Source organism: Diceros bicornis, chromosome 14, assembly GCF_020826845.1.
Source record: "Diceros bicornis minor isolate mBicDic1 chromosome 14, mDicBic1.mat.cur, whole genome shotgun sequence".
Classification (NCBI taxonomy): Eukaryota; Metazoa; Chordata; class Mammalia; order Perissodactyla; family Rhinocerotidae; genus Diceros; species Diceros bicornis.
The window spans coordinates 12,853,811-12,881,282 of record NC_080753.1 but is presented as its reverse complement, the minus strand read 5'-3'; the positions used below and the strand labels follow the sequence as shown (position 1 = coordinate 12,881,282).

Genomic DNA, 27,472 nt, shown 5'->3' with positions numbered 1-27,472 from the left:
GGGCAGGAGGGTATTATGTTCTCTTTTGAGGATCCATAAATATACATAGCATAGAAGAAGGCACGTAATTTGTTTAGTGTTATAACACGGCACTGATATTCAAAAATTTAGATCATTTTCTAGGTCAAAAAGTACTGTGTTGGGCCAGCCCTGGTGGCCTAGTGGTTAAGTTTGGCATGCTCTGCTTCGGCCTGGGTTCAGTTCCCTGACGCGGACCTACAGTGGCCATACTGTGGCGGCGGCTCACATAAAACAAGAGGAAGATTGGCAGCAGATGTTAGCTCAAGGTGACTTTTCCTCAGCAAAGAAAAAAAAAAAGTACTGTGTTATTTGGAATAGTTTTTCCCAGTGTGTTAATAAAATCACTTTTGACAATTATTTTACTTTTAATGTTTCTACAAATTCAGGCTTCGATAACATTGAAAATGTTAAGAGGTATAATCAAGGTCTCTAAAATAAAACCTTCATTCCTTCCCATAGCCTTTGGTCTATAACCAGCCCTTGGAACACAACATTTTTCATTGCCAAAGCACAAATATAGATATTACCGATTTGGAGAAAAATCAATACTTAGAAAATAGAAATACTAAAAGCCGAAGACTCCAATCCATTTCGTGTGTGAAGTTTTGAGGTTTGTTTGTCTGCTGTCAGGACACTCACTGTTGTCCTGGAACCTGGGGATGGGATGTTGTTTTGACAAATATTTGATTCCAAGCTTTGTTTTGGAGCTAATTTGGTTCATAGCAAAACTTCAGTTACTGCAGATGATCCTGTATCGATGCTTGCTATTTATATGCCAAGGACCGATAATTATTGATTTTTTGAAACAATCACTTTGTTTTCTACTTCTGTATTTAGACACAGCATTTCCATGTATGTGTACCTCTAAATGTTCTCGGTGAGTGTGACCAACCTATCACTCACATTGGCAGATGCTCCGGACCTTCTATCAGCTTTTCGTTGCTGCACAATCTGGCTTCTCTCTTCCTTTTGCAGAATATATAATTGGAATACATGCATGAAAAGAAAAGAGGACAAACACATACAAGTGGCAATTTTTTTTTGCTTCTACTGGCTCTATTTCAGCAGTCAATATGACCTTTCATGAAGTTCCAAATCTAAAAATTGTTTAAGCATAAATCTACTCTCTGGAACTGACAATATTCTTCAATTCAGGGATGATGCCACTTCACCTCTTTTTAGAATTCTTTTTTGCTGTGTGAGTGTGTGTTGTTTTAGTGCGAGGCTCCCTTCCCACCTCAGTCATTGGTTTGCTCACTCCCTTATGTGATGAATCAATGCTTCCAGAACAGGGGCTTCCGAGGGACTGCGAGAACAATTACTTCCAAATGAACTCGTGCATCTTAGCAGGGAGCGTTCAGACCACACCCCAGGTAAAAGGAAGTCTTTCCTTAATGCTTTCAAAAACTTTTAAAGGCTGTGCACTGTGGTGTTTGCTGCAAGAAGGTTTGCGGGAGAGCCACCCGGGTATAGATAAATTTGACTGCATATCAAAATGAAATGTTATCTACAGTTAATGGAAAAGGCGAGCTGATAAAGGCAAAACTGCTTAATGGGCAACCAAAGAAAAACCTCAGGACTGCCCTTGGCATGGTGTCAATGCTAAGACACCCTGGGATATCTCTTCTCTATAGGAGGCTAGTGGCCATCTGTGAGTGTGGGTGTCAGCATCGGAAGGAAGAGAACTTTTAGGGAAATAGAAGAAAGGAAGGCATTGCAGCCCGACGCTGAACAAAGGAGCTGTTAGCCTGCATGGCATGGGGAAAACAATTTCTGAAATTATTATTTGGCTGTCCGATGAGAAGGTGACAGCCTCAGGGATTTCAAGCACTTGAAACCGTGTTTAGGAAAAAATTTTAATCCTTTCAGCTGTAATTTCCATTGTTAAAATAGTTTCCCAAGGATAGAAACTAAGATGCGTTTTTAAACAGCATTGACAACTGAAAGTGATAATTGGCATTTAAGAAGTGCAGTGGTATTAACATGCATCTGTGTCTGCTCTGTGTGCAACATGATTTTTCATCACCACAGCGATTCATTTCTGGGCTCCACTGGAACTCGGCCACAGTATGCAGTAAACAGCAAATATATTTTTTCTCTTTCCTGAACAAGGGATTCAGCAGTCTACCACTAACACGTGGCTCTTCATCTAAATGTTGCATAGCATAGGTAGTGTAATTTCAAATCCTTTTCCAAGTGAAATTCTGTGCCAAAAAAATTCTGTACATCCTTGATAAGATAAGAGGATGCTAGGGAAAGGCTATGAAAAGAGCCCCATGCTAACATTGTCCCCGCAGCTTAAAAGTGAATACCAAACCATTGCCCTTTTTGTGGTTCTTCTTCTGAAGATATGTATGTGGACAGGAATTTATCCCTGATCTTGCTTTCCAACAGCAACCTAGGAAGATGAATAGGTCTTTAGCCCTGTTAGATTTTTCATTTTTATGTTATTCTTGAATATCATCATGTATTGGTTCAACTAAAATAAAAAATTGTTCTCCTACACTGGTGAAGATATTTTATGTAGGATATGGATATTTCTGTAGGAAAATATTACAGTAAAGTAAAAGGAAATAATTTTACTTGTTTTCAGTTGCTTTCATTGTCAACAAGTGGTTATGTTTAGAAATTCCTTTCAGGGCATTGTTATAAAAGCACACCTTATTCAGAAGCATCAGTTTTCATTCATACTTCGTTTCCATTTTATTCACTAAAATTATAGCTATTAACCTTTAAAAAGCCTATAGTTTATGATATAGCAATAGTGGAGATCTATTTGTATTTTAGAGTTCTTAAGTTGGCATTGAATTATACAAACTACAAATTTTTTGGAGAAATAAATTTTTGTCATTTTATGTGCTTTAGATGGCAAAGCTGCTTACTGTTAATAATGGTTATATATATTTCATAACCACAGGTCGCTTATACTGAATGCTTTCATACATGAGTATTTAAATTTCATTTGGATAGAACCTAAGATAGACTTGTAGTCATCATGCAGGGAGATGAGGGCAGGCCTACAGAACCTGGGGGCAAGGTCACAATTTCACCTCTTCTTGGACTCCTAAAGGACTATCTTTATTTCCTAGTCAAATGAAATTTTACAATGAATTATCTGAACTACCCTCAATGATTTTGTTGCTAAACCACTCTCTATCCATCATGATATTGATGAGATTAGTCATGCACAGCATCCGTCCTAGAAAATAATCTATCTAGAAACTGTTATCTTGTGTATTGCTGCTAAGACTAGTGGGCTTCCCAAATCTGACAAGGGATCTAATGTTCCTTCCTACAAAGAATAGCATTGATTTATTATTTTCTGATCATAATCTGCAACCTGGGAATTGTGACATGACTGCAATGAGGGAATAATGACAAATATCTTTAAAGGCAGAAAAGAATATTAAAAAATGAAAGTTGAACCAGCCCTTACAGCCTAGCAGTTAAAGTTCTGCGTGCTCCGCTTCGGTGGCCTGGATTTGGTTCCTGGGTGCGGAACCACACCACTCGGCTGTCAGTAGCCATACTGTGGTGGTAGCTCACATAGAACTAGAAGGACTTACAACTAGAATGTACAACCAGGTACTGGGACTTGGGGGAGATATAAAAAAAAATAAAGAATGATTGGCAACAGATGTTAGTGCAGGGCAAATCTTTCCCAGCAAAAAAAAAAAAAAGGAAAAAAAATAGAAAGTTTGCTCAAAACAGTTTGTCTGTGTATTTTATATCCCTTAAGGAATATGCATTGTTTCTAGATGGCATAGATGTTTTAGCTTTTTAGTTACCAGAAAGCTATACCCTATAATAAGCTGTCCAGAGTTAGTTCATTAGGCCTGTAACTTGGGTGAAAGCTCCTCCAAGAATATCCAGTTCTCTTTGATTTCATGCTCCCAAAGAAAATATCTGCTTAATAATCTAGTGTCCCAGGTAGGCTGTTCCCGGTTTCCTCTGACCCCAGGCTCACATCGTGCCACCATGCTATCAGTCTCTTCTCCAGTCCAGTCTTGCCGTCAGTGTGGCTTTGTTTTTCATAAGGACAGCCCTGTAGACATTTTTGTCTCATAGTTCCTTGACTTTCACAATCTCAGTGCCCTTCCTGTTTTTTTAATCTCAGATACTCAGTCTCAAGGCCAAAGCCTAGACTTTATAATTATCTAGAATTACCGCACTTCTAAATCTTAAGCTCTCATATACCACACATGATGACACCAAGCCTTTCTCCCAAACACTCACCATGCTGTCAAATCCTTTTTCTGAGCCACAGAGACCTTGAAACTGAGGCCCCTCTTCTTCTCCTGTACAAACTGAATGCCATGGTTGATCATTTGCTCTATTCTCATCAATACCCTCAATTTCCTTACACTCACAACATCCTTTTGCCAAAACCACTTCCGAACATCAATTCTAGAAATGCTCACAATTTACTTTCTCTGTTCCTGTAATAGGCAGTTGAGCACCCCTGTAGATTATATCAAATAGCCAAGCAAATTGCTTCACTACAAATTCATGGATTCACATTTGGGCTGGAACCTCAGTATAGTTTGTCAATCCTTTTATTTGCTTATGGTCAGGCCTCTTTCCTATTGCTCTCGATGTTCCAGACTTTTCTATTTTTTTTAAAATTCCATCTCACCTTTACCAGTTCTTCCTCAGCTTCTGGGTCACTTAATGTTAGAGTCTGGAGGGTTCAACTTTGGACCATTTTTTTGTGCTTACTCCCTTGGTGATCTCATCTAGTCTGCTGGCTTTGAATACCATGTTACCGAGTATAGGTTAACAATCCTACTAATTTTATCTCAGTGCAGACTTGCCTCTAAACTTGACTCCCGTACCCACCTTTCCACTTGGGTGTGTATTTGGCATATCAAATTTGATCTTTATTTTCAAACCAGCTTCATCTGTTGTTTTCGCCATTTCAATGAATAATATCTCATTTCTTGCAGTTATTCAGGTCAAAAATTTTGTACTCATCTTGACTCATGTCTCTCTCTTATATCCCACATCTAATTTTTCAGCAAATTATAGATTTTTCCTTTAAATTATACCCAGAATCTTAATACTTCTTATCATTATTACTGCAGCAACCCAAGTTTGACCTACCATTTTCTCTCCCACACATTATTGCAATAGCCTTATAGCCAGTCTTCATAGCACTTATCACTACTGGAAATATTATATATTTTACATACTTATTTTGTTTACTGTCTCCCTCCACTAGAATGTAGACTCCATTAGGGTAGAGAGATTTTTGTTTACTGTTATATCACCAACCCCTAGAAAAGGGCCTAGCATTTAGTAGACATTTAATAAGACCTTGTTGAATAAATGAAAGCAAGTAGAAGGCAAAATATTCAACGGAGGGTTGATTTTAGTAGGAGCATAGTGGCAGGACTGAAGGCCACCTAAAACGACAAATACATAGGTAGCAAGGTAGGTGTGATGCCGGCCTTGGAAGTTGTCTTCTGATTGCTTCAATTATCTCAGTGAAGTGGGAAACAAAGTCATCAGCTCAGAGTGAGACTGGGGAAGAATTTGTTGGGGGTTGGAAAGAGAGGAAAAGATATTAGTTTTCTAGGCGACTGAGAGAGTGAAAGGGCTATGGAACTATAGATTATTAAATTATTAGATTTAGTGAGGACTGTGATTTATTCAAATGGGGATAATGATGTGAGAGAAGGCAAGGCACTTGAGGGGTATGAGTGGGAGTAATTGTGGTCAACTCAAAAAGAAGTATGGGAAAACATAGTGTTGGAAGATCAATAGATTTTCGTTCTGGTGGGGTCTGAGAAATGTTGGAGTTGGAGTACTAGAGAAAGTGGTCTGGAAAGAAAAGAAGTGGTGGTCAGAGAATGAAAAAATGGAAACTCTGGAGGGGTTGTGGCTATTGGTCTAGGCTAAGGATGTGAGAGGCAAGGAAGAGAGGAGGTCAAAGCAACACAGCATTAGAAAAATTACCCATGGGATATAATATTGGGTATTATCAAGAGCATAGTGTTAGAGAGAGTGGAATTGAGCCAGGAACTAAATTTGCAAAGAAAGAAGGGTTTGATTTGGCTGTTGGTAGATCACTGCGGCAGGAGAGGTAGTGAGTGGTATAGACTAATGACATAACATTCAAAGCTGGAAGTTTCTAGGTAAAAGGAAAGAAGAATGGTCTAGAAGCAGTAAAGAGGAAAGAAGAGGACACCTATCCTACTTTCAGGCCCAACGTGAGAGAAAACAGCCACCACTGAGAGAGCTTCTTGGAAAGTGGAGTCCTTCAGAGGGAACCACAGTTCACTTACAGCTAGAATATTTAGAGAAGAAGTTAAGGATATGGAGGATTTCATGATGGCTGACTGAATTCCAGAAAGTATACAGTGAAAAGGTTTCAAGAGTTGGAGCAGGTACAAGATGAGAAGAAAACTGGGGGTGTGCATAGCATACAGGCCTTGAGGGATGACTCAGAGACTTGGGCTTCTCACAGGACTGACACAATCCGGGATAAAGGGCATGCTGAGATAAGGCCCGAGGGGTCCAAGGCATAAAAGGTGGCACAGCTTGATGAGAGAGGAGAGCAGAGGTCTTGGCAGGGCACATCAGCTTAAAGAGAGAGAAGAAGGGTGTCTTGCCAAGGCATATCAGTTTGAAGGGAGAAGAGAGTGGGGGTCTTATCATATTTCTTATAACAGAGATGTGGAGGTGACAGAGGGGCACTGCTACGGTGACTAGATAGGGTTGATTTTATCATGGACATTGATTATATCAAAGTGATTCCCCTCACCTTCCTGCTTCCCCCACTCTACCACGTGCACACACTTTTCGTTATCTTAGTTCATTTCCTCTGGACTCAAAGGAGGCCATGTTCCTTCTCTTGTCCCCTCAACATACTCTGCCTGCTTCCTCCAAGACCTTGCTCGCATTCCTTCTCTACTGGTCCCCCAGACTACACACATGTTCAAGTCTATCCCGTCACAGACCAACAAAGACACCCCTTTGATTCTACTTCCCTCTCTCCTCACTTATCCTCCCAGCTTCTTGAAAAAGAAATCGACAGCACCATCTTCTCTTTCTCTCTTTCCATTTTGTCCTCAGTCTATTGCCCTTGGCTTTCTGTCCTTGTCTCTAGGCTTGTGTTTTTTAAAGCCAGAATTACCTATCTAAAGTTCTAATGTGACTGTCATTTCCCAATCCACAGTGCTTAAATGCTCGTCTATGGTCAACAGGATAAAATCCAAGGTTATCCATACCCACTGCTGCTGCTTTCCATGCTCTCACTTAGCTGGTTTTCTCAGCCTGGGATATCCTTACCTTCCTCTTCACTCGGACTTAAATTCCAGGTGTTGCCTTTTAAGGAGCTTCCCAGGTTGGGTAGGCAGCTACCCTGATCACTTTTCCCTTAGCCTTCTGTGCATACCTTTTCTACTTGTGAGTGGTCTCTTGACTGTTTCCTGTTCACTCTTGTATCCCCAGCTCCTGAGTGCCTGCCACACAGCAAATACTTAACACGATTATTTTTGAATGAATGAAGAATGAAGGAAAGAGAAAGTATATCCTCAAGAGCAGGCATTGGTATTCTGATAGCCAAGAAAGCATACTTTCAATTTTAAATCCATATTTTAGCATTCTCATTAATGATTAATGTTGGAAGTTTCTTGCATGCTTGGTGATTATGAGTCAGATCAAACCTGCTGACCCAGGGTTAAATGGATGCAAGTCGATTTCGAAACAGACCAGATGCTGTGTTTGTGATGACCCCACCGAAGTAGAGATGTCCTGTAATAGTTCAGTGGATCAACTAGCCAACCTGCTGTTTTATTGCCATCCCCTGCAACAGGATCTTCCCGGGGTTGTATTGCTTTCTCTGATAAATGGTATCATAAAAAAAGGATCTAATACTCTATGACTATTTTTATAGCTATTTTCTTTGGCAACCATACACATGATTACAGGACAACAGGCAATTCATCAAAATAAATGGGATAAATATCATGGTATAGAGCAAATAAAGTCAAGATAAACCTTTGACAGGCTGAAAGTCTAATTTATTACGTGTCTCATAGGTCTCTTCTGGTGATTCTGAAGCCAAACCTCTGATCTTCACATTTGTCCCCACTGTCAGAAGACTACCAACCCACTCTCAGTTGGCTGACACCTCTAAATTCCTTGTTAAAATTCCTGAGGAGCCAAGTGATAAGAATCCAGAAACTGTAAATAGGGTAGGATTATTTTTATTCTTTTTTTATATTGAGCAATTAACTTTACATTATCCATAATCATGATTTGGAAATTTGTATGAATGTTTATGTCCTCTGCTTGAAGTCAGGTGACTGTGACATCTAAGGTTGACTGAAAATATAATTATGTAATAGGAACTTAAATGTCATCAAATCCCAGGTTCTCTCTAATACATTATTCTCAACCCTGTTGAGTTGACCTCCTATTGTTTGGTATTCACACGATACATGCTGCCTCCTGGCACCACCTCTTCTCCCAAATGTATCCTAAAATAATAAAAACAAAATTAAGAAAAGTTGTAATTTATCTTGAAAGAAAATCCAAGATAAAACAGTGAGGTGTTATTATTTTAAACATAATAAATTAGCAACATTAAAAAAATGTAATACCCAATGTTGGGGCAGTTGTGAAGATATTGGCATACTCACACTTTGCTGCTAGTTTTGTGAATTTGTACAGTTTTGGTGGAAAATCCTTACCCACAGTCATAAAATTGTTCATAACCCTTCAATAAGCCAACTCTTAGAAATGTATCCCAAGGAAATAGTACAAAAGAAGAAAAATGTTATGTAGGAAAATAATTAGGGAAAAATAAAAACAGCCTAATATCTAACAATCAGAGAAAAGTTAAGAATATGATAATATATCACCTTGACAAAGTTATGATTATAATAATTATGTAATTCCATGGAAAATGTTGACCTTATAAGTGATAAAATAGGTTATAAAATTGTGTTTATACTCTGATTATACCTATCTAAAATGAGACCAAGACTGGAAATGAAATTCAAACAAACAAAAAACCTAAAAATGACTTGTGTTAGAATAATGACATTTTGGGTAAAAAATTTTTCTCTTTCAAATGTATTTTTTTTTAAATTTTTATTTATTTATTTTTCCCCCAAAGCTCCAGTAGATAGTTGTACGTCATAGCTGCACATCCTTCTAGTTGCTGTATGTGGCACGTGGCCTCAGCACGGCCAGAGAAGCGGTGTGTTGGTGTGCGCCTGGGATCCGAACCCCGGGCCGCCCGCAGTGGAGCGTGTCCACTTAACCGCTAAGCCACAGGGCCGGCCCCTCAAATGTATTTTAATACTGTCTTATTAACAATAAAATGTAACTGAGGGAACTTTGTGGTATTCTTGAGCCAACTGGAAGAGAATAAAATAATCATTCACTTTGTCTATATGAAAACATCTTATCTAGTAAGTAGTAATATATCTGTGATCCCGGGATTTTCAAAGCTGCTAGCTTATTTCAGACTATTGGGGCCAAATTATTTCAGAGAACTCGTGAATACTACCTAAGGCACTTCTGGGAAGTTCCTCCCTAACGGTACTTAACTACATATAACATATTCATGGAATCCTTTGTTATTAGGTGCTATGAGTCTGTGAGACTGGAGATATATGAATCAGTCTTGGTTGCAATCCTCCAAAACTTCCTAAGATGATGATATTCATCTGCTGATTGCATGATATATACACAACTACATCTTTAAATGATTAAAGATTTTTATTCCTACTTTTTAAACAGTTCAATATTATAATAGAACATGCTAAATAATGCCTCATTCGTTTATATATTTAACAACTATTTACTGAACACACTATTTGCTTGGTGCTGTGGATTCTGAGTAAATTAAGTCAACTCATATAACTTTGTTATTGGGAAGGTAGACAATGAAAAAAGTTAAAAGTATATAATAAAATCTCAGGTAGTGATAAATGCTGTAAAAAAATACATCAAAGTAAAGGAAAAGAGAATGATGGACTATGGGGGAAGGGAGTTATTTTAGATCATTAATAATGTTTTCAAAAACTAATTATTTTTAATTTTTGCTAGGTTTTTAGTTATTCTGTTACTTTCCATAATAAACAATCTGTCTTTGAATCCTTCTATTTTTAATTTAAACTTCTTTCTAATTTGGACTTTTGCTAGTGTATTGTGTTGTAATTTAATATGTGAAATGACTATTGTCAGAGAAATCCTAATCAGAGGCAATTTTTGTTTTACTTTGACTATGTCATCATCAGCTGAAAAATGGGGAATGGGTGTATAAAATCAACTCTAGAGTTTAGTTATATATAATAAATGGTTTGACTTCTATCTTCACACACAATACATAAACACATATTAGCACATATTTAATTGACCATCACAGTTAAAATTTAGTTTATTTTAGTATATTCAGTGTCTTCTTTAACTTTCCATTTTGAAGTAATTTTAGACTTGAAGAAAAGCTGCAAAGAAAGAAAAATAGTAACCATAGTATAGTTATCAAAGCCAAGAAAACTAATGTTGGGTCTTTTAAACATAATCTTAGTGTACATTGCTGCTATCATTTTAGAAAAAGATGTTTTGTAGCTTGATACAGCTATTTTACTCCTGGTCTTGTAAACCTTCTATGTATTCATAGAAAATTGGATGGGAAAAGATTTAGAATTACAAATCCAAAATAAAATAGCAGTGAAAAATACTTTGTACTAAAAATATCTACTTTTTTTTGGTGCCTTATTCATGAGTTCTTCCCAATTAGCTTAGATTGTTTTGTCTGAATATCTATGCATTTTGTTCCAATTTTATTTTTCCTTCAGACTTTTAGAGAGATTTATGTTATTTTAGAACCTTTTGATGAGATTTCCTTTCTCCTTTGGCTTACACAGGATATACAGGTTTTGCTTGACCATTAACTAAACCTTTGACCAATTCCCATTTGTTTCATGCATTGCTGCCCCCTCTCTTTTTAAAAAATCATATAATGATTTATTTGAAAGCAGTGTTATTGATTCTGAGCCCTAAATTGTTTGGGCTTGGACCAGGACAAACAGGTGGGCTAGTAAAAGTAAACCATTAACTTCAACTTAATCTTTCCTAAGCCAACCTGATTTTTAAATCTATTTTTAAAAAGTCTTATCCTTGGAGATTATAAGCAGGTTAAGCTTTTAAGTGTATGTGCAAAAAAGAAGCATTTGTCAAACCAACGTCAATGCTTATATGTCTCTACATTTATTGCAGTCTAATTCCAATGAGTATTTGACCTTGAATGCTGGGATCCAACAGGAGAGAGACCAAGGGACACTGACATATCCTTCAGAGGTCAGTGGAAAGATTTCACAAGGAAAGGGATTCAAAGCAAACGAACCACAAGGAATGCAGCAAAGTGACCTCTTCAAAGCTGAATATGTCTTTATTGTGGACTCTGAAGGGGAAGAGGAAGCTACAAGCAGAAAAAGTGAACAAGGCCCCCCAGGGGGGATGGGCACCACAGCTACTCGGCCCAAGTCTCTGGCAATCTCCTCCAGTCTGCTCTCTGATGTGGTGCGTCCCAAAACTCGGGGGACAGACCTCCAGGCCCCATCACATCCTGAAATGCCTCATGAGATGGCCCCTCAGCAAAAGCATGGGCAGGTAGGTTTTTCTTCTTGTCACTAGGAAAAAAAGTTGTTTACATACTTCTTGTCCTAGGCTGTCTGCAAAGACCTTCCTGTCCAAGGCATACAAAACTCTCAAAGAAAAAAGTATTAAAAAACCAAAATTCCAAGATCATAAATCATCACAGTGTAAATATAGATCATAAATTCATAAGACAAAAAGGATTATACAATTATACTGTGAATTTGCTGAAGAGAAAATGTAAAATATTTAGCTGGAGTGGATTTGGGGGAATATTACCTCTTCCTTTTGATCAATTCTTGAAGGTTGACATCGGGAGTTTCTTAGGAGAAAGTGCTTGGTGAGTTGGTGCATCAAATAGCACATTTCAAACACGAGAAAGATCCAGTGGAAGACATCAATTCAATATTAAACTACTAAAAAACTAGTAAAGGGACACACTAGGAATAAGTGTGTAAGGAAAATAATTCTTTCCAGTGTATCTTGAGGAAAACATCTATTGTGGTCCTGGAAGCCACCATGGTGGCGCGGGCCTCAGTGAAACGTGGAGAAGATCCCATCCCAAAACTAGGCAGCAAGATTCAATGGTTCCTCTAAGGTGGAGAGCCTATGGTGCAGTAGGAGAAGACCCATATCTGTGATGTCAAGAATGAAAGGGGGTCCACAGGGAGGGGTTTTGAAGGAAAACAATAGGAGGATTTTGCCACTGGCTGGCTATTTGTTGTAATGAAACTATATAATGACTTTGACAAGGTGTAGGTAGAATGTCAGGAATGCAGAGGCTGCCTTTGGGAGTAGATAGCCGACGCGGAGCTCTCCTTGACAATGAACTTGAGTTAGTACCAAGATGTCTTGTTTAGGATATGCTAGACTAGCCATTTGCAAGCATCCCAAAGTAGTTGGGAGAACATTTTTGTTGGTGAGTTGGCCTTTTGGTGCTACTAGAACCTACGTAAAACTGTAGAGCAGGCATCTTATTATTGTTTTTTTTTGGTGCCACCCCATCTTTATCTCTGCAGCCTTCACTGACTTTCTGGTGCTGTATTTATATCACCTTCAAGCATCCGGTATCCTCATGATGCCTTTTGGTGATAGAAGACTCTCACTAGGGCACCCACACCCACATCTACTGGACTAAAACTTTTGTTTCTTCTTGCAGTTTATTCTCAGCTAGTTACTGGAAATATTCTAATCATATAATTAAACATAGTCTCAATAAGTGGTGATAGGCTTAAACATTTCTTTCTTGCCTCAGGACAGATGATGGGATAACCAAGTGGAGATGTAGGGGTTTCCATAGTCAGTGTAGGAGGATGATACCAAATATAAATAAACAAAGAAAAATATTCTTAATGAAGTGATTTTTGGATTTTTGATTTACTCCTTTCCCCAATTGATAGATTTCTTCCCCTGACTTGGTCATTTATTTTGTTTTCACATGACCAAATATATAGAGGTCAAACTAGAGACTAAACACACACTTTGGAATTTTTTTCCAAAATAGGTTGGTTAGGAATAGCTTATAGTTCCTGTTATCAAAGCTCTAAATGAAAAGGCAAAGCTCAACCTAATTCATTAGTAGTGGTTGAAAATTATGATTGCCACTAATGGAGGAATATTGAATCCTGAAATGTTTGGGAAAAGCCATTGTTCCTTTTTCCAACAACATCAATTTTTCAATCAGAAATGCAGTTAATTAAGTGAATTTCTGGTCTACCTGGTAAAAACAAATCTATGTATAAAATTGTCTGTAGATTAGCACTATCAGTTAGTCAGCAATAATTTATTAAGCTATTCATAAAAAATGTCTTTAGTTCTTAGTCTGGCTTTAACGTTTCCAAAACCCAGCCTAGATGTCATTTTCTATCCACTTCTTGTACCTCCTTCTTCAGCTCTCCTGAACTTTCACGAGAGTACACACTTCATACCTATCCACCCTGAGCCCTTGATTCCTCTCTGTGTAATCTTCTTCCCCAGACCCATCTCCAGTTTGACCTAGGCTACTTGATACTCTAAGCTCAGCTCAAGTAGCAGCTCTTCCTAGAGACATTCCTTTTGAAGAGAGAGAAGTTACTTTTTCTCCTCTCTCTTTGTCATTTTCTGTGTAGTTTTGTAGCCTTTTTAGAAAATCTCCAATATAACTCCTTTTCATCAGGTTATGATAGTTGATTTTATCTTTATTCCTCACTAGACTGAGAACAACTTGAAGTCAAGGTCTGTCTCTTGTTCATTTCTGTATCCTTAGCACTTAGTGCAGTCTTGCACGTAGGTGAGGTTCAATAAGATGTGTGAAAAAAACAAATATTTAAAAGTTCACATCAGCGAAGTCCTTGCTCTGATATTGACTCCTTCATGAAGTTTGCTTTGGTTATTTCAGTGAAAGCAAGCTCTCCCTCAGTATAATTCTTATAGTTTTTTTCTGTATACCTTTTATAACAATTATCCTATTCCAGCATGTATTATAACTATTTAGGTTCATGCCTTATCTCTCCTAGCAGACTATAAAGTGTTTAAGGCTAAAGTCCATGTTAAATCCATTGTTATTGAACATTTTGTTTCTTACAGTGGTTACTATATCATCTTAACATAATATAAATACTGGATTGAGTGTATTATGCTCCAAATACTGTTGTTGAAGTGGCATGTTTAAGTAAAAGCACATTATGTTAAAAAAATCACTAAAGACTTTTGAATTTTAAAATGTAAGTCAAAAGTAAAAATGCTACATAATGTGAGCAGTTGAATCAAAATCTTCTCAAATAAAATTCAGAAAAAAAGAGTAATATTTTTGAATGTTGATGTCTTGAATTTTGATGTAAAAGTCTAAGAATTGTCTTACCTAGGGATAGTATCAGAGTTAAAAGAGAGGTGAATAAAAGCATACAAACACAGAGTCTGAAACATAGAGTCTGAAAGACCAATGATAAAGCCTGGAGTTGAGGCAGCGACAGTGGGAATAAAGAAAGGACCCATGAGGTAGAATTAATTAGACTTGTTCATTGACAATACATGGGAAAAATCAGAGATGAATGAAATTTATAGCCAAGGAAATAGGATGAATGTTGGTATCATTAACTGAGGGAAGAATAAGGTCTTGGGAAGGGATAGGAAGAGGTGGGATATCTGATGTTGAATTTGAGATACCTTGGTGGTAGAACATGATGATATCTAGAAAGGAGCTGGAAGTATGAATCTGGAACACAGGAGAAAGATGGGAGACTGGAAATATTTGCTATATAAATTGAAGTGATGAGAGTGGAGATATGTATTCATGGAAAGAATGTAGAACAAGGAGACATAAGATACAAGCCAGGAAATGGCAAAATCTAAAGGGCCTGTGAAAGAAGAGAAGCCAATGAAAAAGACTGAGAGGGGACCAAAGAAGTTGGAGAGAGGGGCTGCATGCAACGAAAGCTAAAAGGACTTTCAACAAAAGGAATAGTCTATAAACAAGGTCAAATAAATAAAATATATAGTATTTTCTTTTTATGTATGTATGTATATATTTATTTAAGGTAGCTCAGTAGTGTATTCTTTACAGAACTCAAATGAATCTGGTCTCAATTATATCCATTTAGAAATACAAAATAACCTATGAAAGAACTTTCTGGAGGCATGACATGTTTCAAGTACTGACCCAGAGTTATCAAATATGAAACACAATAGTTCTCCTACTTTTATGCTGAGAGGCCTCCTGGAGAACGCAGCTTTCTTTTACAACATTGTACTTTTTTATTTTCTAGCTGCTTTTCCAGATTTTCTTACTGTACACTAGCAAGTAATTCTGCGAAGTGGGACAGCCAGGTTAATAGATGCTGTTGCTTGATTAGGGAAGAAGGGCAAGTTGGGAGATTCAAGAGGCCCAGATCAAAGCTGGGGAAGCAGCATAAGGCTTTTTGCTGTTAGAGCTGGAAACGAAGCACTAGGAGACCCTGAAGGGAAGTGTGTCCCCTGTAAGGAAGGAAGGAAAACCTCTCTCCTCAGTAGGTATTAGTAGGATCAGAAGATGTGTAGGGATGAGGCCAGAAGTTTGGGGTCTGACCTTGCCGCTGTCTCAATTTGGAATATGGGAGCCCTTCCACTCTCACAGGCTGGCCCCTAGAGCCTTGGCCCCTGTTACCTACTTGGGGCCACACCTCCTCTGTGCTCTCCCCTACTCAGGGAGAGGTGGATGAGGTTGTCTAGCATCTGACCAGTTCTGTTCCAGAAGAGCTGCCTGGAACCTTCTATTAAAATATTAATATTATATAATATTATTTATTAAAATAATATAACATATAATATAAATATTATAAATATGAGGAAAATTAAAATATAAAGCAAAGTCAAATAAAGTAGGACCCTCAAAGCCCATTGAATCTGGAAATTAGGAGGTCATTTGGTGACCTTAATGGGAACAGAGTGAGTGGGGTAATAGGGGCAGAAATCAAGTGGAGAAGTGGATCAGTGGTGAGGAGAGGGAGGTCATGCATTGGTGGGATGGTAGGTGAAAACAAAAATGAGACAGGCAACTTACTGGCCATGCTCCTATGGGAAGTTACTTGAAATCTTAAACCTTAGTTTCCTCGTTTGTAAAATGGGCAATGATATCAACCTTCCGTATGAAGATTCAATGAAAGAATATATATATATATATATAAAGTGCCCAGAACAATGCCTGACCACGATAGGTTCTCAAGAAATGACTGAATGTATTTGAGAAGTTTGAGATGACGGTACGTTTTGGGGCACAGGGTAAGGAATATGTGAGGAGGGAGAGGTTTTATACATTGGTTCAAACATAACTTGGATATAAGACTGAGGAAGGGACTTGGAAAATAAGATCAGAAGAACTGATAGGGGTCAAATAAAGAAGGTTCTTACATAAAATTCTGGGAAATTCAGACACTGGCACACATATTTATTAAGAATCTAAATTTTATGGATCCATGGAAAAGAGATTACAACAAATTATTTGGACAAGGCATTAGACACAGAAACCTTCCTTACACTCCTAGGCCTCAGTTTTATAATGAAATCCCCTATTAATACCAGCACATTGTATTACAAGAGCCTTTTATGTCTCTCTTACCCCCGTAGATCCGTGAGCCCTGTAACGACAAAAAATCTTGTCACTTTCTGGTCCCCATCACCTAACACAATGCCTGGGACACTGTAGCTGCTTAGAAAGTGTGTGATGAATGAATGAATGAATCCTTTTCACATGATTCTGTGATATAAATGATCCTCCTTTTCACATGTCCCTGTGATATAAATAGGGAATAGACATTATTATAGGAACTCACTTAATGAGCCTCCACAGTTGAGAGAAATCGATAACAGAGTATGGAAGAGAGCCTAGGACTCCTGCTTCATAGGTTAGCTGTTGCTCCATATTTTTCTTATTAAAACAAATCATCCATAGCTTTTGGACTTAGAGATTTAGAGATTAAAGTCTTTGAAAAAACTGAGAGGTTAAACTTCCATGTTAGATTCTGCTAACTGCTGAGAGGACTAGCTTGGAATGCCACCAATTGTTCCTGAAAAATGACATGTTTATATTAAGATGCCAGGAAGTAGTTTGTACATGACCATCAGGTGGACGACTTTGTAACTATATGCAGAGCAGAGCTATGTGGGGCCTGACAGCAAAGAAAACAAAAAGGGAGTCTGCCTTGCAGAAGGAGGTGAGAGGTGATCTGAGTAGTAAGTCAGATTCTGGGTGGACCTTCTTGATGATATAGCTGCCTTGAGGCAGTTGTGATGATTAAAAATTTAGAGGCCCTCATTCTTTTAATTGATATACATCTCCCTGACCAAGTGATTTCATTTTTTTTAACCACCTTCCTCTAGTCATCTTCCCATTGCCTTCTCCTCATTTCTCTTCTTGCTTAGGGTGTGTATATGACTCCCTCCTCTTAGCCTACTTTGTCTCTCCTTCCATGATGAGACTGGACACACAGGAGGATTTTTCTGACTCAGTGGGAGGCCCCAAGTTGAGCTCTGATGGTGGCAGAATCCCTGTGATCCTAATTAGTGGCTTGTTGTTTCCCCTGGGTGAGATCAATTGTACCATTAGCCCAAGGGGCAGAGGAAGTGCATTTATGGAAAATCAAGTTGCCTTGACAATTTCAGCAGAAAGATGATGGAGCCTTTAAAAGGAGGGTCTCCTGACTTGTCCATGTCAGAACTCAAACTTTTTCCTGCTGGTGACGTAAAGACTGAATCAGATATTAGAGTCAGCGTTCTCCTCTCTCCCTGCCCACCCTCACTGCCCAAGGTCTAGAGCAGAATGAGAGGAGACCATTGCTGATGGAGGAGACGAGGCCTTCTTCAAGGAGACACTATGTCCCTGCTCTCTGTCCTTCTCTTCCTACATCCACTAGATACTTTATTTCTTCCTTCCTACTTGAAGGTAATATTCCAGGCACCAGACACTAGGCGAATAAACTTAAAAGACATAGTACCTGCCTTCAAGGAACTTGAAAAACAGATGCACTTGAAAACAATGACAATGAAAGGTAACAGTTCAAGGAACAATCGGAAATCTAGGGGGAGGCCACCTAAGTCAGCCTGGAACATCAGGAAGGGTTCACACTGCATGAGCTGAGATGGGAAGGATGAGTGCCAGTTTTCTGGGCAGATAAGCAGGACCTGGGCATCTCAGACAGTGGGAACAGGCAGGTAAGTACCAAGGCATGAGAAGAGGGTGGAAGAAGAGGAGGAACATGGAAAGGACTCAAGAAAAGATACATAAACTAGAAGAGAGTGATGAAATAGAAGCTACAGATAAAACAGCTTTGAAAAGGAGGGAGAGATTGGAAGTGTCAGATTCTAGAGAGAAATCAGAAGAGATAAGGGATTCAAGCGCCTGTTGGGTTTAGGAAAAAATAAATCATTGTAGACATTGGTGATAACAGTTTCTATGGGAGAATAGGGGTAAAAACTGTTAAGAAGCCAGTGGGATGTGTATTCGTTTTTTATTGCTTTGTGACAGATTATCAGAAATTTAGTGGCTTAAAAAACATTTTTATTTATTCTGTTTTCTCCTGGTTTCTGTAGATCAGTAGTCTGAGCACAACTGAGCTGGGTTCTTTGCTCAGGGTCTCACAAGGCTGAAATCAAGATGTCAAGCTGCATTCTCATCTGAAGGCTCTACTAGGGGAGGATCTGCCTCTAAGCTCTCTCAGGTTATTGGAGGAATTCATTTCCTTGAGGCTGTAGAATTCGTGGCAGCTTGCTTCCTACAATAGAGAAAGAGTCTCTGCTACTTTGAGGTCTATCCTTTTGACCCTCTTTTAAAGAGCTCACTGGATTAGGTCATCCCCCTCACACAATAATCTCCTGTTTGGTTAATTTAAAGTCATCTGATTAGGGACTTTAATTGCATCTGCAAAATCCTTTCGCCTTTGCCAAGTTCTATTAGTTAGAAGGAAGTCACAGATTCCACTGTACTCAGGAGGAGGGGGTTCTACAAGGATGGGACTCTTTGGGAAGTCACGTCAGGGTGTGTGGGCCATAGGAAGTAAGGAAATCAATACAATGATTGTGTGGTATAGACGTGACTGAGAAGAAAACAACACGGATCTGCAACCATGAGAAAGACAAGACCCACAAAGATCTTGGTATACGTGTATGCACATATTTTTATCAGTTAGCTTTTGCTGCTTAGCAAACCATGCTAAAATTTAGTGTTTGTGAAAAACAACCATTTATTTAGCTCTGAAATCTGCAGGTCAATAATTTGGCAGTGCTCAGCTGGGTGGTTCTGCAGATCTGGGTCAGACTCAGCTGATTTTTGCTGTGGTTCACTTACATGTCTGCAATTGGCTGCTGGGTTGGCTGGTAGGTGATTAGCTGTCTGGTGGCTGGTTAGCTGAGAAGTGGTCTTGCATTTTCCAGTAGGGTAGCCTGGGCTCATTGACATCATGGCAACATTCTGCACTTAGCAAGCCAGTAAGCTCCAATGCACAAGTGCTTTTCTAGCCACTGTTTCTTGTATCACGTTTGGTAATGTCCCACTGGCTAAAACGAATCACGTGGCTAGTTGACATTAAGGGATGAGGAAAAGGACTTTGTGTTTTTAATGCAAAGACTAGAGAATGGTGGGTATTTTTACAATCCACTACTTGATATTTATTATTATGTTTTTAAAGATAGGAAGGATTCTGCTTAAATTTATGTTAGGATAAGAGAGCTAGCAGAAAAGGAAAAGGCTGGATACATAGCATATGGGGATAACTGATGAAATGAGATTCCTGAGAAGGCAAGAGCTGCTGTGATTCAGAGTACATGGGGAAAATTTACCTTTTAAAAAGTGAAAAGCCATCATCTTCCCTTAGAACAAAGGAAAGGGAATGAGGATATATCTAGAAAAATTTGATTTTCCTGATAATCCCAATTTTCTTTGGAGAGAAGGAATCTGGGTCATCTGTTGAATACAATGAGGGAAGTGGTGGGAAAAGGGTTTGTGGAGAGTGTTAACTTTTTGGAAGGGCTGTTGTTCAGAACAGGAGAAGAAGCTGAGGTCAAGAGAAAAGAGAAGGAAAAAAAAAAAAAACAACCAAGAAAAAAGCTAAGAGAGACAGGGCCCAGCTGAGACTATAGATCTTAAATTTATGATGACACCAATCCACAGTGCCTCACTCAGCCTCTATGTGAATTAGAGAAGGGCGCCCTGTCTACATAGGGGCAAGGAAGTTCAGCCCCACTCTCTGCTGGTGCCCTTGTACAGACCAAGTTCATAAACTAAGTTCAGTGGCTCTGCCAATCAACAAGGTTGTGTTAAATTTTTTTTTATAGCAGCTTTAAGTAGACCAAGTCTAGGAACATAATGGCAGCTGGTGGGATTGATTTAAGAACGAAAATTTGCCAAGTGGATGGGTAAGAGAAGGAGATGGCTAGAATGTTGACAATGCTGGCAAGAAGGAGGAGACTGAACAAAGTATTTCTAAAACCTAAAACGAAAAATAGCAGAGGATGAGGGAAATGAGACTGGATAGCAAGAGAAAGGCTCTGTCATGAAGGAAACATATTTAGTTCATGGTAGACACAGAGAAAGTATTGATGACATCTTGAGCATAGGTATACTTCAATCAGATTTTAAAAGGTCAATCTAATGATAGGTTAAATGGAGTGCAACTAGAGGTAGGAACACCAGAAATCTTATTTAAATTGTTCAGGTAGGAAAGGCTGAGAGTCTGTCCAGTGATATTATGAGTGTCCATCAGTGACAAGAGGACCGATCAATAGGTAAGTTTAGGAGGCTAAGCTGCCGTAGTGTAATGACTATATGTGAGGACAGAGAGGAATCTAGAGTTTCTGCTTTGCATGGCTATACAGATTCAGGAAGAAGAGAACAACTATATGAAACCAACATCTGGTGCTGTCCAAATCTCGGGGACTATTCAGAACATCAGGTAGCAGATCGTCACTTTAGCTTTTATCTCATAGACATATTAGGAAAAGAATGATATATAAAAGAGCAGTTAATTTTAGATTGACTAAAATTACAAGGCAGCTCCACAATAGAGATTGGTTGTTAAAATAACGGATGGCCTCTATTATACAGGATCCAAGGGTAGATTTATGAGTAAGATTGTCCACTTGATAACAGCAGAACATTGCAAGCATCCTCTGTTACTGAGGTTGTTGTGAATGTATTCCAGAGTTCAGGAAAGTCTTTCTTGGAGAAGAGAGTTTTGACAAGGACTTTGGAAGAGTAAGGGGGCTCAAGGAATCAGAAGAGGGTTGGGGATTGGAGAACATAGTCAGGGGTAGCTCTAGAGAGGTGTTTGAAGCAAAGAAATCAACACAGATCAGGTTAGAAATAAATCATGGAGAAGACGGAGAACAGGCTTGAGGGAGAAGGAATTAGAGTACCAATAACAAGCTTAGAGTACCACACAAGGAGTTGTTAATGGGTGAGAATGAAGGGATGGAAATAATTTGTAGACATCCATAGAGCAGCTTATTATTACTGGTACGGGATTTACAGGAAAGAGGTAAAATGAAGGACCACTTCTGAGCTACTTGACTGAGCATTTGACAGGTATCCATTCTTTCTTTCTGCATAAAATTATTCATGTCTTTAGCCCCTCTTTATTTTTAACTTATTAATGAGAGGAATTCAGGAAAATGAATCTTTTTCATTAAAAAATGCATTCCTCAGTCCTGGGAATTTTATAAAAATATGGTGCCACATTTTTATATTAGTATAAATTAGGATAACATCAGGATGTATTTGCAAATTGGAAACGAATATATTGCAAATACTTATTAATATATTGAAAAGGAAAACATAATAAAAATTATATGTAGATTAATATAAGCATAATAAACATTCTTAGATTTTTCACAGTCTTTTAGAAGTTCTTGAATAATTAAGTATTAAAAAGCATAATAAAATTCTCAGTTACTTATATTAGGTAAAATATAACAATGTAGTAGGATGTTTGGTAATTAGAAGCCATAGTCTTGAGGAAGTTGGAGGGAACAGTCTTTTCATCTGAAGGAGACCCTCAAACTTATGGCCCTATGATTTTAGCGTGATGCTTTGGTGGATAATCAGGATGAATTAATGAGCTTGTCATATAAATTGAAGTTATTTGGAAACATGACTGAAAAGGTAATGGGATTTTTGTGGCTCATATTATTAATTTACAAACTTCTCTACCAAAAGTTTTGGCATAATATGCAAAAACACCCTATACACAGTCTTGAAATTTCTTCATTCCTTCTGTGAAGAGAGACCAATCAATAGAAACAGCTAGAGAAGACGTTTCAGTTACGGCTAATCATATGAATCAGTTATATAAACAATGGTTAAGCAGAGCTGTTTCTAAGTAAAACTTATGTGAGGGAATCGTTAAGCCTTCTTTCTCCATTTGATTGAATTCTGCTTGATTTTCAATTATTTCTGATTTTCGGATATTCTGGGTTATGCCAATGTATTCAAATATTATTTATGTGGCAAGAATTCTGTGCTTGCATATAAATTTACATATAAAAAGAAAAGAATATTTTGAGTATGTTTGCTCAGAAACTTAGAAGTTTGAGTTGTTTGAATTTAGTTTTTAATATTTTTAGAACTCAAAACTGTATGATATGAAAATCATTACTTTAGGTCTAATGGATACTTTCTTGATATGTTATAAAGAAAAATCCAGAAATATCATTTACTGAATTTGTAAACCAAGCTTTTGCAAAGTTTAATTCTTATAGTTATACATTTTCTTGCTATGTAATGCAATATATATATATTTATATATATTATTTTATGTTATATATATTTATATTTTTATATATTATATATTTATATATTATTTATATGTATTACTTTTTCAATATTTATTAACATATTCATTCATATTTTGAGTAATTTATAATCCCTAAATTCTTTATTAGATACAACTATTTTCCTTTCTTTCATGAATCGATAGAATCAAATCAATAATTTTGAAGGGAAACCTCTGTTTAAAAGATTTGGCTTTAGAATCATGTATAATTTCAGTGCTTGTCTTAAAGTATTGGATGATTTTTACAATAGCACATGAATACTTACATCCAGTTATTCCACAAGCTCTCCCTGGTCTCTCTTGAAAATGATACATTATTTCTTAATTATCTTTTTATGTGATGTGGGATTTGTGGGCTGCATAGTTTCAGGCAGATTACATTTGTAAAGTACTTGGGCTTCTTTTGATATGAAAGAGTCCCTATTCCTTCCAGCATAATCCAAATCATTTGTTAAAGGTTCATTCTGGCAAGTAATTAGGGAAATATGTTTCATAAGTTAAAACTTCCTCTCTATTTTGGACTTTACTTTCACCCTCTCAACTTAGCATTGTGTGTTGATTAATCGTTAGGCACTGCATCTTCTGAATTCTGGGCATTTTTTTCAGGGTTACCATATGTAGGAATAGTCTAAGTTTTCAGAATTTTAAACCCTTGAAGTAGTGTTAAATTTTTTAAGGATTGTAGTCATTATTATTATTTTATGGCTTATATTCTTACATTGGAAGAAAATCTATTTCATTTTCCAAAGTGAATTTTGAAATTTATATTGATGGTGATTTAAATCTTTGCAAATAACACAATTCCAAATTAAGATAGTTATTTTAGATTTTGTCCATAAATTATTTTCCAAATGGAAACATGCAAATACAATTTTACATTGATGTTCGTTCTGGGGAACAAATGAGGTATAGTATATAATGCTTCGCAGTTTATTTATATTTTATTTCAAATTCAAAGCAATGCCTCATTAGCAAAACAGAATTTCTTCCATTTTTATGGAGATTTAAGGTGCCTCCTTTTGTGTAAACTAATAGAAGGACTGTGCATAAACACACAAGTGACAAGAATATTTTGACAGTTTCACAAATAATGTCCTATTACAATCTGTCTATTTCTCTTTCCTCTAGTTAACTTCTTCTCCCACTACCTCTGAGCAGCTTGCCTGTAAACCACCTGCTTTCTCCTTTGTTTCTCCAACTAATCAGAAAACACCACCTGACCCAGTTACCCTCGACGGAGCCTCTGTCCTAGAGGAGATCCACACTAGGAGGCTGGATGTCAGTGGGGCCGTGGTGGAGGAAACAACTACGTATTTTCAAACTTCCGCTCACTCTTCACCCTATTTTGCATCGAAGGGCACCTCCTCGACGTTACAGGTTCCCCATTCCACTCAGTTATCAGGTTCTAATTTATCCAGTCCAAGTGCAGCCGATCAAAAACCTGGACTGACATCGGAAGTTCCGAAGAAGACAACTTTAACCTCGCATGTCCTTAGCCCCAGAGAAAGTCCAAGAACCTCTTCTCCTTCACCATCCTCCGGTGCTTCTCTGACGTCGAATTCAGCCTCGTACATACCAGTCCGTATTGTCACGCATTCACTCTCTCCAAGTCCGAAACCATTTACCTCCTCTTTCCAAGGCTCTTCTTCTGCTATCTGTAGCCAAGCATCGTCTAGTGGAAATCTCTCGAAGTCAGGGGTGAAATCCTCGGTGCCCTCTCGGCTTTCCCTCCTCACGGCTATCCTCAAGTCAAACCCTTCTCACCAAAGACCCATTTCCCCTGCATCTTGTCCCACTTTCTCTCTCAACTCCCTGGCTTCTTCCACACTCACACTCGATCAAAAAGTAAAGCAAACCCCACCCACACCTAAAAAGTCTCTCTCAAGTTGCTCCCTGAGAGCTGGGTCTCCAGAGGGAAGGGAACACCAGGTTTCTGAATTAAGCCAGCAATCCTTGCACTTACCTTCTTTCACCAAATCTGCTCCCCTTTCTCAGGCACCCTCGCTTTCTCCCACAAAGCATGTCGGTAGCAGCCTTGTTTCTTTGAATGTGGAGAAAACACCATCACCCACTTCTTTGAAGAGCAGTCCACCGCTCTCCCTGCTACAAACCAGTACATGGAGTCCTGCAGGTCTTCCTCCTGTTCCACCAAGCTTGTCGCCTCTTTCTTGGAAGGGCAAACAGGACCCTGACCTCAGGGGTCCAGAAAAGCTCAGGAATATTTACACACATCCTTCTAAGTCAGCCTCCTCTACATTATCTTCTCCCACTAACCAAAGAGCCACACTCTCCTCTCCAGAGAAATCTTTCCATCCTTCCCCAGCTCTTTCAAACCTGATCAATAGATCCAAGGGAGCGTCACCACAGCTATCTGGCTCGGGGCAGAAACCTTCAGCTGCTGCTCCAGCCCCTGTCTCCAGCCCTAGCTCTGCCTCTCTTCCCAAATTCGGGTCCCCCCCTCCCCCTCCTGCTAAACTTCCCTCCCCAAAACTCCAGCTCAGTCCCTCAGCTCTGCACCCAAATTGTGGCCGTGGGACCTTGCCTTCAAGACTTGGGAAATCTGAAAGCACAATATCCGACCACAGGTCATCTGTTTCAACCCCATCACCTCCCATCTCTCTAACAAGAACCGAGGAGCTGATTTCACCTTGTGCACTGTCCATGTCAACAGGCCCTGAAACTAAGACACCCAAGGTATTTTTTGCACGTTGCATGGTGCATGCTTATTTTGAAATATGGAAGAATCTTTTTCCCAGGGGATAAATCAAGAATTATGATATTCATTTTGCTCCTACAAGGAGGTAGAGAAAAATGCAAGAGGGTCTGGCTGGGATTTGGTATATTTGAATGTGCAGATGAATTATAATCTGTCTAAAATTATGCATGTTTCTGTACAATTCTTTAATTTTGCAAATCCTCCTCTTATGGTAACTTCTTAAATCTATGGCTTCAAGGGCAGTTTTTTCGGGTATAAAATGAGTTATATCATTGATCCCAAAATGGAATTTAAAGCAGCTACTTGATACTTGGGAGTATGATACATTTCTGATTATTTAATAGCATGGACCCCATCATCCATCAAAATATCGTGCACTGATAGAATAGTAGACAGGATTAGTGTAAAATGGAATATTACCTTAGATCTAGGCCCATATTATTGCCAAGCTAATTTGAAACTTTCTATTTCCTTTGCCGGCATTCATTTATTATTATTAATTTTCTTTCCCTTCTACCAGGTTGATTTCTTTATTGCTCCCTATACCTCAAGCTAAATCAATATGGATTTAGCTATATAGCTACAGGGCAAAGGGAATAGAAATTTTCTTTATATGTGAAAATTATTTGATTTATTATAAACACTAAATACTTAGTAATTATGAAATACAGAAAGGGTAGACAGGCTGGGTATAAGAAAATAGAATTAAGAGAGGAAAAATATAGGCTTTCAAATGCTCTGAAGCAAACTATTAAGCAAGGATGTGAAACTGGCATTTATTTTAATATGAGAAGGGAAACATTTGAAGGATCGACTTCATTTCTCCTGGTGGAAGGCAACTCTGCTCTAGAGATGCCAGCTTCCCAGTTATTCTTAAATAATTTAGGATGTAGATCTTATGCACCCAGAATTTAGTAGTTGTTATATAAATAAAATAAAATTCTGAAATTGCCTGTATTAGGAGGGATTAGGATTATCAGTTCAGTGGACTGAAACAACACAGTTTTAGAGCTTCCAATTTCCATGGAGATTGTGTTCAACTCTGTCATTGTTTGGATGATGAATTTAAGATGGAAAGGATAAAACAACCCACGTGATCTTGTTAATGATGTGGCAATACAGTTCAACTTAACAAGCATGAATTAAACACCTACCGTATGCCCACCACTATACCAACTTTGTTGGGAGGCTGTGTGTGTGTGTTTTTTATGAAAGTAATAGATAATTCTTTGTCCTAAAAAAATAAATTTTATTCAACACAAAAAATATACATAATGTGAAGAAGCTATATAGAGTTATTAAATCTACAATAAAGCTAGAAAACAAGTATAAGACAATATTAACATAGTGTAATACAGATTACATATAATTATTCACTGAATTCCATGTAATAGAAATATTATTATGGGACATGGTTAGTGAAAGAAGTCATCATAAATGTCAGACCTGTCGGAAATGTTTAAGATTTAGCTTGATGAAGAGGAAAGGAGTTGGCATTTCAGAAATGGTAAACCACCTGACCAAATATACAGAAGAGGATCCCAGAGGAGTGTATGTGGAGACATGAGAAGGTTGACTTTATCATCGAATAATGATACTAGTAATGATAATTATAGTAACAGATATCAGATGCTTTCTGTGATTAAGAACTATCCTAGTAGCTATACAGAATGGTTGAAAATGAATTAAAAGGGACTATGTCAGTTAATTTTTATGACCCTATGAGGTTGGTAATATTATTTTCTCCATTTTATACACCAAGAAACTGAAGTTCAGGGAATAACTTGCCCAGGTCACATATCCTATACTGGCAGAGCTGACATTTATATTAATTTAAGTCTAC

The 27,472-nt window shown here is 38.0% G+C and overlaps 1 protein-coding gene across 1 annotated transcript in view; it reads left to right on the top strand.

The window, feature by feature from the left end:
• The first annotated feature begins 1,298 nt into the window (after positions 1-1,298).
• The window catches only part of MLIP (muscular LMNA interacting protein), a 106,995-nt gene continuing 80,821 nt past the window's right edge, over positions 1,299-27,472 (top strand). The window contains exons 1-4 of the mRNA XM_058555451.1: positions 1,299-1,394; positions 8,067-8,222; positions 11,260-11,652; positions 24,042-25,607. Coding sequence (XP_058411434.1) covers positions 1,299-1,394; positions 8,067-8,222; positions 11,260-11,652; positions 24,042-25,607 — 2,211 coding nt within the window. The remainder of the gene's footprint in view (positions 1,395-8,066; positions 8,223-11,259; positions 11,653-24,041; positions 25,608-27,472) is intronic.